The following is a 12,416-nucleotide window of genomic DNA, read 5'->3' on the forward strand; positions in this document are numbered from 1 at the left end:
GGAGCACTGGGGGGGGGGGCGGGGGGGGGTCCTCCGGCCGCTGGCTGCACCGAGGGGAGCGGGAGGGGCGGCAGGGGTGGCTCGTCCGACGCCGGGAATCCTGAATGACGTCGGAGGCCTCGGGGGGATGGGGGTCAGTTTGGTCGTGGGCGAGCGGTGCCGCGGGCCATCCAGGGACGTGTCTGGACTCCCGGGGCTGAGCCCCCGCCGTGTGGCTTCTCGGTCCTTCCCCCGGTGCCCAGGCTCCACAGGACGGCTGCGGGTGGGGGCTGGACCGCGACGCCGTCCGTCCGCCCGCAGGCACTGGCAGGACCTGGGCTACCTGATCGTGTACATCACGGGCCGGCCGGACATGCAGAAGCAGCGGGTGGTGTCCTGGCTCTGCCAGCATAACTTCCCGCAGGGCATGGTCTTCTTCTCCGATGGGCTGGTGCACGACCCGCTGCGGCAGAAGGCCCTCTTCCTCCGCAACCTGGTGCAGGAGGTGAGTGCGGCCGGGCCGGGCGGGCGTTACCGTCCTCCGCGGGGACAGGAGTGCCGGGAGGTTCCCAGGGCGCGACTCCGGGTCACCCCGACCGGCCACCCTGGTCCCAGAGCCCGACTCTGACTCTCCTCTCCTGCCCCCAAAGCCTTGTCCATTCAGTCGACACCTAAGTGCCCTCCCTGCTCCTTCAGGGCCCTGGTGTCGCCGCCCCGCCTCCCCCTCCTTCCAGAGCTGTGACCCAGGGCCCCAGCACGGCGTCCCCGGGAGCTCCTTAGAAATGTCGGTTCTCTGCCCCCCACTTCCCCCAGACCCACTGCATCAGAAACTGGGGAGAGGGCCCAGCAGGATTCCAGTGGCCCAGGGGCTAGACCCAGCCCACCGCCCTTCCTGGATATGACCTTGGCCTCAGAATGGTTTTTATAGTTTTAAACGGCTGGGGGGAAAATCAAAAGGAGAATGCTAGTTCACCACGTGACAGTGAGACGAATCTCCGATTTCGGTGCCTACAAACACAGAGGCGTTGGAGCACGGCCACGGCCCTCTGTGGGCGCAGAGTGCACAGTTGCTCTGAGCTGCAGAGGGACAGAGTGGTGACTGCGGCCAACGCAAAGCCTAAGATACTGATTATCTGGTCTTTCGCAACAAAGTCAGCCAGTCCCTGATCTAGACGAAGAAAGATGTGTAAATCAATACTGGTCGGTGACTAGTAAAGGTCTATCAGCATGCAGAGGAGGAAGGACCTAGCTTTGCCTGGGGAAGGCAGAGAAGGCTTCCAGGAGGTGGCATCTTTTGAGCTGGCTCTTGAAGCATGACTAGGAGTTTGCCAGGCAGACAAAGAAACAGAATGTGCAAAGGCACTGAGGTAGGAGAGAGCCTGGGATGTTCTTAGGGCTGTGGCATTCTGGGATGCTGGTGATCACAGGGTCAGGCCCATGTCAAGTGGGAGCAGAGACCTGGAGGTCATCGGGGGTGAGGGTTGGCAGGCCTTGAAAACCTTGGAAAACCTTGGACAAGACCATGAACTCTGCTGTGGGCATTTGGGAGCTGGGGGGCGGCAGAGATTAATTAGGGCTGCAGTAAGAGCCCTGGGTTGGCTCTATGGACACCAGATTGGTGAGACCAGAGAGGCAGGGAGGCCAAGCCAGGCAGAGGCCAACCAGAATCCAGGTGGTGGCCACGGGATGGAGAAAAATGCATCCGGAGGCGGGATTGGCTAGTCACACACAGAACTGGGTGGCGGCCCAGGGCAAGAGGTGGAACTTGGGAAGAAAGTTCCAGGGGCAGCTGAAAGAAGGTTCAGGACCAGAGCTACGTGGCCCTCCGGCAGCTCTCAGTGGCCAGTCTGGGGAACCCAGAAGGTGGCACCAGAGCAGTCTCCCAGGGCTGAGCGCAGGTGGGCAGGAGGGGAGGAGCGGGGTCCCCCTGGGGACAGACGTGCTGAGGGCGGGTCTGGGTTTGGTCCTGGGGGCCGCTGACCGGGAAGATGGCAAGATGGAGGCCAAGGTGGTCGGTGGGTCACCCCATGGGCAGGAGGTCATCCCAGGGATGATGGGCTCAGGAGGAAGGGCAGCTGTGACCTGGGACCAGTGGATGGGGCTCAAGGGGAGCAGCTGGAGGGCGAGCGTCTGGGGGGTGAGTGAGCGTTGGGGCCCGGGCACTGGACAGAAGCGCTCAGGCATCTGGGTCAGCACCACAGTCTGGGCTGGTGTGGACGGCAGGGAGCGGGGGGTCAGGCCCAGACAGAACCGCCTCCAGCCCTGTGACAGGTAGAGCTGGGCCTCATTTCCTTGTCCATGTCTTCGCCCGGGGACCTAGCAATGGCTCTGTTCTGGCAGGGTCTGCAGATGGCGCGGTCCCCACGTTCCCAGGCGGAACTGGGGCGCAGGGTGGGGAGGGAGGGGAGCTCCCGCAGGGGCGCGTCCTGACGCAGGCCCGTGACTTGGAGTCCGCCTGGGCCCTGTGAGCGTCCTGCCATGAGCTGCCCTGCTTTTCAGTGTTTCATCAGAATCAGCGCGGCCTATGGTTCCGCAAAGGACATCTCCGTGTACAGCGTGCTGGGCCTGCTGCCTTCCCAGATCTTCATCGTGGGCCGGCCTACCAAGAAGTACCAGACCCAGTGCCAGGTGGGGGGCGGGGCCCGGCGGGGGCGGGCCCTGGGAGTGGGGGGGAGCGGCTTGCGCACCTGTGGACCCTGGTTCCTAGGCCTGGGGGAGGGTCTGAGAGTCTGCTGGGCAGGAAGAGCAGCTGTGGGGTCCACGACAGGATGCAGTTCCAAGGGGTAGAAGCCAGACGGCACAGACTTGCATTTGGGGATCTCATTGGCAGGTGACAAGGACGGTGTGCCCCGAGGGTACAGCTGTTCGGGGCCGTGGGGAGCAGGTAGGGGTAGTGAGCTCCCTGTTTCCCTGACACCCCCCACCCCCACCCCCACCCCCGCAGTTCCTGAGCGAGGGCTACGCAGCGCACCTGGCAGCGCTGGAGGCCGGCCACCGCTCGCGCCCAAAGAAGAACAACTCGCGGATGGTGCTGCGCAAGGGCAGCTTCGCCCTGCACGCGCAGCCCGAGTTCCTGCGGAAGCGCAGCCACCTGCGCAGGACCATGTCGGTGCAGCAGCCCCAGCCGCCCGCCAACCCCAAGCCCGAGCGGGCGCAGAGCCAGCCCGAGTCCGACAAGGACCAGGAGCGGCCGCTGCCCGCGCTCAGCTGGGCGCGCGGGCCCCCCAAGTTCGAGTCGGTGCCCTGAGGGCGGGGCTGCGCGCTGAGGGGCGGGGCGGGGGGCGCTCCCCGAGACAGGCCGTTTCCTGCTTTTCCCCTCCCGTATGTGTCCAGCAGTGTCCTAGCAGAGCCGGGAGGGACCCTGCCAAGCCCTGGGGGGCTCCCTGGGCAGCGAGGGGGTAAGACCTCAGGGTCTCGGCAGCCAAGGCTGCCTTCCCGTGCGGGGCCTGTGACCAAGAGCCCCAGTCAGGGTCAGTGTCCGTGTGGCCCTGGGGGGCAGGCCTGGCCCAAGCTGGCGGGTCTGGCAGAGTCGACCACCGCCCTGGGGTCCCGAGGCCTTGGCGGTGCCGGGCGGGCCCTGAAGGGAGGCCTTCTGAAGGCAGGCTGAGCTTCCCGGCGGCCTGGTGGCCAGGCGAGTGGGGCATCGTGCCGGCCCCCCTGTGACATCCTGGGTCACCATCATGGGCCTGGCTACCCTGTGGCAAAGTGGCCACCTTCTGGGAGGGAGGGGACATCCCCCTGGGCTCCTCCTGTGTCCGCGTGTCTGTCCACAGCCCTTGCAGGGGTGGGGGGTGGCGGGGTCTGGTGCTGACGGTCTGTCCTGCGGCTGTCCATTGTCCCCGTCTTGTCCTCGGTGTTCCTACCAGTCGCCCGCGGCCTTCCTCTTCCCGGGGTCCGCTGAGCGCTGGCCCAGCCAGACCTGCTGAGAGCCCTTGAGCCCATCGCTCACCCTCTCTGGGCCCTGCCTCCCTTATGGGATTGGAAGGTCTCCCCCAGCAGAGGTAGGTGCCTGGTTTTGGACGCCTGGGCCGTCTTTCGTCTTGCACTTCTGTGTCCTGGGGCTTTCCTGGCCTCAGAGCACCCAGGCTGGACCTTCCACACCGTCTGAGAGAGGGCTCTGGGGGTGCCCTCACTGTCCCCCACCGCTCTGGGAGGGGGGGATGGGAAGGGATCCCTGCTCCGCGAGGCGGTTTGCTTTGCACTGATGCCCAAACTACGTGTCCCTGGAACAGGGGCCCCCTCCCCCGCACCGCGGGCCCTGGTTGGGCTCGCCCTTCCCAGTGCCGCTCACACAGATTCTCTGTTTTGGCTCCCGGAAGGCGTAGAGCCGAGATCCCAGCATTCTGGGAGCGCGTGTAATTTTGGCTCAAACTGTTGTACTCTTCCCTTCCCCTGCCACTCAGCTTGCTTGGGGCCCACACCCTCCTCCTGGGTCGTCCCCTGAGATGGGCAGGGCTCAGCTCTCACCCCAGCCCTCCTGTTGCCAGCCTAGGCGCAGACCGGCCCTGGCCAGCCTCGGAGCCCCTGAGGCTGGCCCAGTTCCCCCAGGCAGGGCCGCCCTGAGTCCAGGCGTCCAGCCACCTACGTGGGCCTCGTGTCACTTGCGTTCCGTGTCTGCCTCTTGCAGCTTCCAGGTGGCCAGCGTCCTCTCGGCAGAGCTGCTGGGGCTGGAGGGGCCGGGGCTCCCAGCCCCCACCCTGCTGTCTCCAATGTGGGCCCCCCCCCAGCCCCGTGTCTGCACGGTGGGCATGGGCAGGACCTCTGGGGGTGTCCTCTCCGGCCCTGCCTCCTGGGTTCTCAGGCGCTCGTCCCTCCTCCCACACTCATCCTTCTGGGCTCCCCCCGAAGGCACCAGCTCACTCACACCTTCAACCCAGGGCCGTCCTGTCCTTTCTGAAACCTACCCTGCATTAAAGTCAGCTGGACTCATTCCAATTCTCTGAGGCGCCACCGTCCCCTTCCTTCCAGAAGCTCCTGCCAGATGTCTCTGCTGATGAAGTAGTGGAGTTCCTTCTTCCCAAGTTGGGTTCCCTCTGCCCTGTGAACCCCAGGCCGGGAGAGAGACACAGGGAGCACCTGGACCCAGGAAGCAGGGTGCCATGGTTGGGGGTCCAGGGTTTGGGGTTCTGGGAGGTGCCATGGTTCTGGGACTCGGGTTCTGGGGTTCTGAGTGTCCGTGATCCTGGGAGTCCGTGTTTCTGGGGGCTGCCGTGGTTCTGAGGGTCCAGGGTTCTAGGGGTGCTGAGGTTCTGGGGGTCTGGAGTTGAGATGTGGAGCCTGGCAGGCCACTTCCTTTCCTTTGGGGAGCCGGGGGGACTCACACCCGCATTTGGGAAGGTGGGAGGCGGTGGCGGCGTGTGCCGGCCGCTCTTGTTAGTGGGGGTGTGCGCATGCGCGCGAGTGCTGAGCGCCAGTAACGGACGCGCGCTCCTGTGCGAGTGGTTTGTGCGGTTTTGTCCGTGCGCTGAAGCTGGAGAGAAACAGGCCGCCTGTGTTTCTCCCTGGAGGGGGTGTCGCCGCCCCTCCTGGGTCCGCGACCCCGGCCTGGCTGTTTTCCAGAGACTCCTTCCGGTCCCCGGGGGGCCTGCTCCCGGGAGCTGGGGCACCCGTCTTCCTGCCTGATCAGAGCTCCTCGTTTCTTGCGTGGCATGTTCGTCCTTCCCCGTCTGGTGGCTGTCCCTGACGGAGGGCCTGCCTGCGCCCTCCCCTGCACCCGCCCTTCTGGCGTCGTGGGGTTTTCCTGAAGATCTCGACTCGGCCCTCAGGCTCCACGAAACATACGTTTTAAAAAGTAGACTCTCTCGTGCACTTGGATGAACGGCCCCTCCTGTCTGGGTGCTGGGCCCCGGAAAACCGTGTCTGAACCCGTATTCCAAAGATGTTATGGGGGCATTCTACAGGCAAAAGGTGGTGCCAATCTTTAAATGAAAGCCAGAGCCAATGCAGGTGGGGCAGGGGGTGCAGAGGTGGCTTCGGGTCCGACCCCTCCCCCAGCCTGGGTGCAGCCCCGCCCGGGAGGGGGCTCCCTAGCTAGGAACGAGCTTTGAAGCCGGACCCGCCTTAAATAACCAACTTCCCCGCCGATTCCGATTCCCGGGTCCTGATCCCCTGGTCTGGGCACCAAGTGTTCGGAAACCTGTTCTCTTCGGCTCAGCCAAAACAAACACCCCCCTCGCTCCTTCCCCTCCCTCTGGGTTCTGGGGAACCCTCTTAAAAATCCCAGCTGGCTCAAGTCCACACAGGGAGACCTCCTCTCCCCGAGAGAAGCCACCAGGGCGCCGGGAGAAAAAGCAGAGTCTGACCCCACCCTGGTTGGGAGCAGGAGAGGCAGGTGACATGGAAGGGGGCGGGGCGGCTCGCTCCGGGGGACCTCCAGTCGAACCCCTGTTCTCCGTTTACTCCGTGGGGGCAGCCTGTCTGGTCTTGTCTGTGGTCTGACTGTTCCTAAATGTGTGACTGTCGGTGTTTCCTGTGGACGGTTCTGTGGCGAAACAGGTTTCTCCTCCTCCTCGTGGCTGCCTTGTACAAAATCCGTTAGAAAAGGAAATGTAAAATAGTCCGATTTCTAACAAGACAAACAACGTTACGGAGTTAGAAGATTTTTACTACTGGTCTTGATTTTGATGTGAGCTGGTTTTTAACTCTTGAATGTTGTCACTGAAATAAAAACCTGATTTGCCTTTAAACTGTGCTTTGTTCCGCACTGAGCTGAGGAGACTTCCCTGTTCGCGGTGGTCTCTTCCCTGAGCTGGGGGCCAGCTGCTGGCAGCGGGAGGGGGAGGGGAGCCCGCCCGAGGCAGACCTGCTGCCTGGAGCAGGGGTGTGTGCGTGTGCGCAGGCGTGTGTGCCGGCACAACTGTGTTCACACACGTCCATGTGCACGAGCATGCCCTGTGTGCACGTGTGGGTGTGTGCATGTGTGTGCACACATGTTTGTGCGTGCATGTGGGTGACGGGACAGATGTCAGACACAAATCCAGAGTCTTTATTATAAAAAGGCAGCGTTATCCAGGGAAGTGACACGTGGCTTTCTTTCTAATAAAATGACGCAGCAGAGTCCTGAAATAACGTGCCAAGCACAGAAGTCCCTGCGCTCCCCAGGTGCCCCGTGCTGAGTATAAAGGTGTCCGTGGGCCCAGGGTCTTGGGGCCGTGAATCTCCCCCTCATCCCTTCCTGCAGGGCTGTGGTGGGGGCAGGAGGGAGGGCAGCCCAGGGCATGGTCCCTTGAGAGTCACTCTCTCGGGTCCAAGCTCAGGGCCCCCAGTACCTTCTGGTGCCTCTGCTTTCACGTTGCCATCGAGGTGGCCACATGGCAGGGCAAGTCCACGAGCCCCAGAGGGGAGTAGAGTGAACAATGCCCCAGCTCGTCCCCCTGGTCACGCTCAGGCTGGGCCAGGCAGCCACGGGTGGAACCAGGTGTGGCCAGAGCAGGAGAGCAGAGGCTCTGGGTGGCCCCCGCCTGGCCCCAAGGGCACGGCTGACTCCCAGGGCCTCCTTGGGAGCTCGTGGGGACACGGGGATCCCGGGTGAGGTCGTGGTGGTCAGATGTGTCTTGCCTCCTGCAGCACAGCGCTCCCTCGCACCCCTCGCTGGGCTCAGAGCAGGGGGAGTCCTCCCCAGCAGGAGGAGCTGGAAGGTGGCTCCGGCTCCCTGGGGGCCTGTGCGCTTGGCTGGGGACAGGGTCATTGAGGCTGGCTGGTGCCAGGCAGCTCGTCAGGATTTTCCGGAAAGACTACCTTCTTTTGCACATGTTCGTGGGCGAGGATGAGGAGAGGGGAGAACCCGGAGAGAACCCTCGGGAAGCCAGCGCCACCTGGAGGCTTGGTCCTCAGTCACGGATGAGAGAAATGGCCATGTCGCCGCTGGGGACAGAAGGGGGGGGGACAGGTGTCGCCGCACCTCCCCTCGGAGGGGCCCTCCCGCTCATGTTAGGGGCTGCAGCGCGCAGCCCCGCCTCCAGGTGGGTCCCGAGCAGACAGACCAGCCGCTCCAGAGCGGCCCGGGGGCTTTCCCAGGGGCGGGCAGGCGCAGGGAGCCCTGGGGAGTGTTGGAGGAAGGGCAGGTCTTTCGGAAACCAGGTGCCTGGCCTGGTGGGGCCCCGGAGGGCCGTACACAACCAGGTTGCATTCTAGACACCATCCTGGTCTACGTTTTGTGCGACATGAGGGGGCAGATGAGCAGCCTGAGGCTCAGAGGGGTGGGGACAGGCCAGAGTCACAGGGCAGGTCAGAGCCGGGGTCAGACAGGCCTAAAAACGCGCAGGGCTCGAGGGGTGTTTCCAAGCATGACCCGCCAGCTCACCTCTCCTCAGCCACGATGGCCTCGTCCAGCCCTCGGGACAGCCGCTGGAGGCGCTGGGGTCCTGCTCCCACGGGCTCCGCGTCGCTGTCGGACTCGCTGGAAGGAGGAGAAGCCGCAGCAGCGACTGGCGGCAGCCTGCGGCACGGGCCCTCCTGCCCGGCTGTGCGCAGGCCCGGAGACACCCGAGGGGGCTGGCGGCACCTGTGCAGGGCCCTGCCCGCCCTCCCGGAGGTGACGGCCCGTGTGACTTGGAGCACCGGGCAGAGAACTCGGGGCTCGGGGCCTGTCAGGTGCAGGGCAGTGACCTTGCAGACGGGGGAGTCCTGTGGCTACCCCCGTGGGGACTGAGCCCCAACCTCTGAACGGCTTCGGAACCTGCTTCTGGCCCCACGAGGAGGCTGGGGTGTGACGCCATCAGAGCGGCCCCGCCTCTTTCTTACGGAAATGAAGACCCCGGAGGGCTTCCCAGGCCCCCACTCGTGGGGGGGCGGGTAGAGCTGGGTCAGGACACAGGTGCCTCCGGGCAGCCACAGGAGGGGTCAGCAGCCTCTGGGGCCCGAGGCGACCCCCCTCTTACCTGGGGGAGCACAGGGGCTCCATCGAGGAGCAGAGGCTGCGGAAGGCGGGCTCCCTCCGGGACTGCCGCCGCGGGTGGGCACGGGGGCCCAGGTGGGCAGAGAGTGGGTGGCAGGGTCTCTCCCGCGGGCCCAGGCCTGAGTAGGCTGGGGCGGCCCCACACAGCCGGGGGCTCTTCTGGCCCAGGGCGTGAGCCGGGGACCCGCTGCCCTGCTGCGCCCCTCTCCTCCGCTTCCTGGCCTTGGCCTGGGTTCCCACCAGCCACTTGGTGCCGCTCTGGCAGGACTCCTGGATTCTCTAGGACAGGAACGCGGGAAGTGAGGACAAGCCAAGTACGAGTCCTCTGGGGACTCCGGGCCGTTCCTGCCGCCCCTCAGACCCAGGCGGCTCGGAGCCCCAGGGGCAGGGGGTGCGTGGGTCCCTGAGAAGCGGGTCTGCTGCAGGGGGCCAGCGCAGAGCCCCCGGGGCCCCGGGGCGGCGGTCCGCAGCCCAGCCGCTGGCTCGTGGGGTCCACACTCGTTTCGGGACACAGAAGGCCCCCAGGACCTGGCTCCGGTCTCACTGAGTCGCATCCCCACTGGTGAGGATTCTTCTCAAGCAAGCTCTCGTGACACTCAGAGGCTCAAGCTCCTGGGGGGTGGTCTTCACTGCTAGGGGCCAGGCCCTCACTCCTGGGCCTCCCCCACCGGCCGGGGCAGGGGCTGTTTGGGCTCTGGGAGGCCAGGATGTCGGTCCAGGCAGACCCCAGGCCAGAGGGCGGGACAAGTCACATTCGGTGCACTGTGCAGCCGTGTTTTGTGACCCCGTGGGACAGAGGTGGCCACTCCTGGAGTGGCACCCCACGCCGGCACACGTGAGGTCTCTGTGCCCACGCGTCTCCTGACACAAGTCCTCACACACCTTCCTTCCAAGCACCTCTCCAAGTTCATGCCTCTGCCAGGCCAGGACCCAGACCCTGCAGCGGTGCAGCGGCGGGTGCTTCCCACCCACTTTCCACCAGGTAGCTGGGGAGCAAGCTCTGCGCTCCTCGGACTTGGTCCCTCCCCTGTTGAAGATCTTCCCCACTGACCCCTGGTCGCTCTCGGGAGAGTCTGTCTCAACACCGTCAGCGCCGGGACGCCCGCCCTCCCCTCCCAGCTCTCTGTCCTCTGGCTGCCCGACGGCACTCCTCGCGCTTTGGCCCCAGCCCCGTGCTCGCCCTGGACTCTTCACCCATGTACTTCCCCTTCCTGGACGATTCCACGGAGCCACCTGCCCTGCAAGCCCCGCTGTGTTTGGGGTGTCTCCGGGATGCCCCTCGCTTGCCGTGCTGTCACAGCACAGCTCTATCATCTTGTGCTGTGAGCCGCCCGATTTTCCTCCAGGGCGCCCTCTCCATTCATTCATTCAACGGCTTGCTGAGTGCAAGGGACACAGCGAGGACAAACCAAAGTCCCTGTCTTCACGGGGTCAGCATCCTCGGGGGCCACTTGAAGGCACCAGCTGCCGGGCACCAAGCAAGCCCTGAGCTAAGGGACAGTTCGCATGGCCAGCGTTACCTGGGACACGGAGCCCAAGGCGTTCTTAGCTGAGCGAGCTGCGGCCTGGAGGCCCTGCGCCGGCTCTGGGTTTTCCAGGCGTTTCCAGGAGGGTCCAGCCCCGAGGTTGAGGCTGACCGCCCTCAGGGGCAGCCTTCTTTGGAGCTGTCTGCACAGGGAACCCAGGGCCCCGCTGGTGGGCTCCTGGTGGCCACCTGCACATGGCTCCACCTCCTTCTCCTCCAGCTGTTCCCAGTCCTGGAGCGGCCTGCGGCGCACAGACACCCCCACGCCCGGCCACTTGGAAGCCATCTGCCTGGTCGAGAGTCCGTTCAGCCCACCAGATCCTGGGGAGGAGGTCAGAAGGCAGGTCAGCAAGGCATCCCCTATCCCACCCCCAGGCTCCTCGGGGACACAGGTCGCCCAGGGTGGACCTGGAGGCACGTGGCAGCTGCGGGTGTGGGTCAGCGAGGTCCGTCAGCATTTCCTGCGGTCCCTGGCGGCCACGGTCTACAACAGCTGTCTGTCCCTCTTTCCACCCAGCCTCCTTTCCGCTCTCTGCCTCAGGCGGGGAAGGAGGCAGGCTCAGGACCGGCTGTCGCCGAGTCTCAGCCGGCGGGGCCCCATCCGCGGCCCTCTCTCAGACTCGCCCTGTCCCCGTGCTCTCCCACCGCCTAGACCCCCGCCCCCCACGATGTGCACCTTGCAATCCCCAGACGCCCCCACCTGCGTGCCCGTCCTGACTGGGCCCCCCTCCACTCCGCCCAGGTCCCTTCGGAACAAAAGGGCCACCGAGTCCCGGCTTCACTCACCCGACAGCCCCCAGCGCAGGCCACACACGCCCCGAGCAGCGGCTCCGCGCCCACCGGCGGGTTTGAAACTCCGCGCGGATCCGCCCCCTGGCCGGTCCTCTCAGCGGATTGGCCAGGTCCGCGCACGCAGCCGCGCCCGGGATCCGATTGGTCCCCGCTCTAGCGGCGGGAACGCTGCCCTCCGATTGGCCGGCCGCCCCATTCATGCCTCCGGTCCCGCCGGCTGGGCGCAGCGGGAGCCGCCCCTTTGTCTCCGCGGTCTGGGCCCCGCGGCGCGGCCCCGCGGGGTCGGTGGGGAGGCGCGGGGCCGGCAGCTCGGCCCGCGCCCCGCGGAGGAGGGTCTCAAGCCCCCCCTCTGTGTTCCCCGCACTCGGCACCCACACTCTGGACCCTGGAAGATCCTGGGGGCGGGGACAGGCCTGGGTTCACCTCCTCATCCCCTCCAACGAACCCGCCTCCTGTCTCCAGTGCCGCAGAGCTCCAGACCCCGCCCGTTGGAAAGCCCTCTCCCACTTTCTGGAGACCCCAAGGCAGCCCGGGCCCCAGCCCCTCTCGGCTCCCTTGCTGCCGACCTCACTGAACCCCCCTCTCTGGCAGGGTCGCCGCTGCTGGGCTCCTTGTGGCTCCGCCCTTCCCTGCGACAAGGCTGGGTGACCTCACCCACTCCTCTCTGCTAAGGGGGTTGCATGCATCAGGTACTGGTGTGCTGAGTCCTTTTGTGATGAACTCGCTTCGCCCTGACTGCAGCCTAGCAGATGTGGAAACCAGTGTCCGGAGAGGTGAGGCTGCGCCCAGTTCCCTCGGTTAGTAGACGGCGGGATTCCCACTGTCCGGGACCAGGGTCCATGACCCGGCCTCGGAGCCGGTGCGTGGGGAGACACGGGGGTCAATGGGCCACATCACCAATAATGCAAGAAAATTACAACACCAACATCGTGTCATTTAAAGCTCGGACCTTAGGAAAGGTATTAAGCAGGATGTGTTTTAGCTTATGGGCAAGTAATAAATTGTATCATTTATCTTGAATGTATCATAGATAAGCTGCTATATAATGATTGCCACTTCAGATAGCTGTGAAATTAGGTGATTAACTAGTTGTTACTTAACCTTCTAATTTCTGTATAAGTCTAATTACATGAAACAGAAGTTGGGGTTCTGATTTTTTACTTTGCTTATCCATTTGGAGTGTCATTGTAACTACTGTATTGTAAATGATGGAAAATAATTGCA

At 64.7% G+C, this 12,416-nt stretch overlaps 3 protein-coding genes across 10 annotated transcripts in view; 2 read left to right on the forward strand and 1 right to left on the reverse strand.

Moving 5' to 3' along the window:
- The window catches only part of PITPNM3 (PITPNM family member 3), a 53,243-nt gene extending 46,578 nt beyond the window's left edge, over positions 1-6,665 (forward strand). The window contains exons 19-21 of the mRNA XM_029928766.1: positions 301-484; positions 2,479-2,607; positions 2,924-6,665. Of these exons, the coding sequence (XP_029784626.1) occupies positions 301-484; positions 2,479-2,607; positions 2,924-3,226 (616 nt within the window). The 3' untranslated portion in view covers positions 3,227-6,665. The remainder of the gene's footprint in view (positions 1-300; positions 485-2,478; positions 2,608-2,923) is intronic.
- A 278-nt stretch (positions 6,666-6,943) lies between these two features.
- On the reverse strand, positions 6,944-11,260 carry PIMREG (PICALM interacting mitotic regulator). Its single transcript, XM_029929105.1, has 5 exons — positions 11,187-11,260; positions 10,396-10,721; positions 8,859-9,154; positions 8,282-8,377; positions 6,944-7,842 (listed from the first exon to the last, which is right to left on the reverse strand). Exons 2-5 carry the CDS (start codon positions 10,684-10,686, stop codon positions 7,809-7,811), a joined length of 717 nt encoding a protein of 238 aa, XP_029784965.1. The 5' UTR covers positions 10,687-10,721; positions 11,187-11,260; the 3' UTR covers positions 6,944-7,808.
- Positions 10,614-12,416, forward strand: part of AIPL1 (aryl hydrocarbon receptor interacting protein like 1) — a 37,759-nt gene continuing 35,956 nt past the window's right edge. For 5 of the 8 annotated variants that reach the window (XM_029929103.1, XM_029929098.1, XM_029929099.1 and 2 more), the window contains exon 1: positions 11,476-11,965. The gene's annotated coding sequence lies outside the window, so the exon portion shown is untranslated. The other 3 variants (XM_029929097.1, XM_029929101.1, XM_029929102.1) reach the window with 3 other exon arrangements.

Source organism: Suricata suricatta, chromosome 17 (genome assembly GCF_006229205.1).
Source record: "Suricata suricatta isolate VVHF042 chromosome 17, meerkat_22Aug2017_6uvM2_HiC, whole genome shotgun sequence".
Taxonomy (NCBI): Eukaryota; Metazoa; Chordata; class Mammalia; order Carnivora; family Herpestidae; genus Suricata; species Suricata suricatta.

Excerpts from the sequence above, each read along its gene's own strand:
- PIMREG (XM_029929105.1), bottom strand. The coding sequence starts at position 10,686 with ATGGCTTCCAAGTGGCCGGGCGTGGGGGTGTCTGTGCGCCGCAGGCCG. Across the intron at positions 8,378-8,858 it reads GAGCCCCTGTGCTCCCCCAG|CGAGTCCGACAGCGACGCGG; the intron begins GTAAGAGGGGGG and ends TCCTCCTTCCAG. Across the intron at positions 7,843-8,281 it reads GCCATCGTGGCTGAGGAGAG|CGGCGACATGGCCATTTCTC; the intron begins GTGAGCTGGCGG and ends TTCTGTCCCCAG.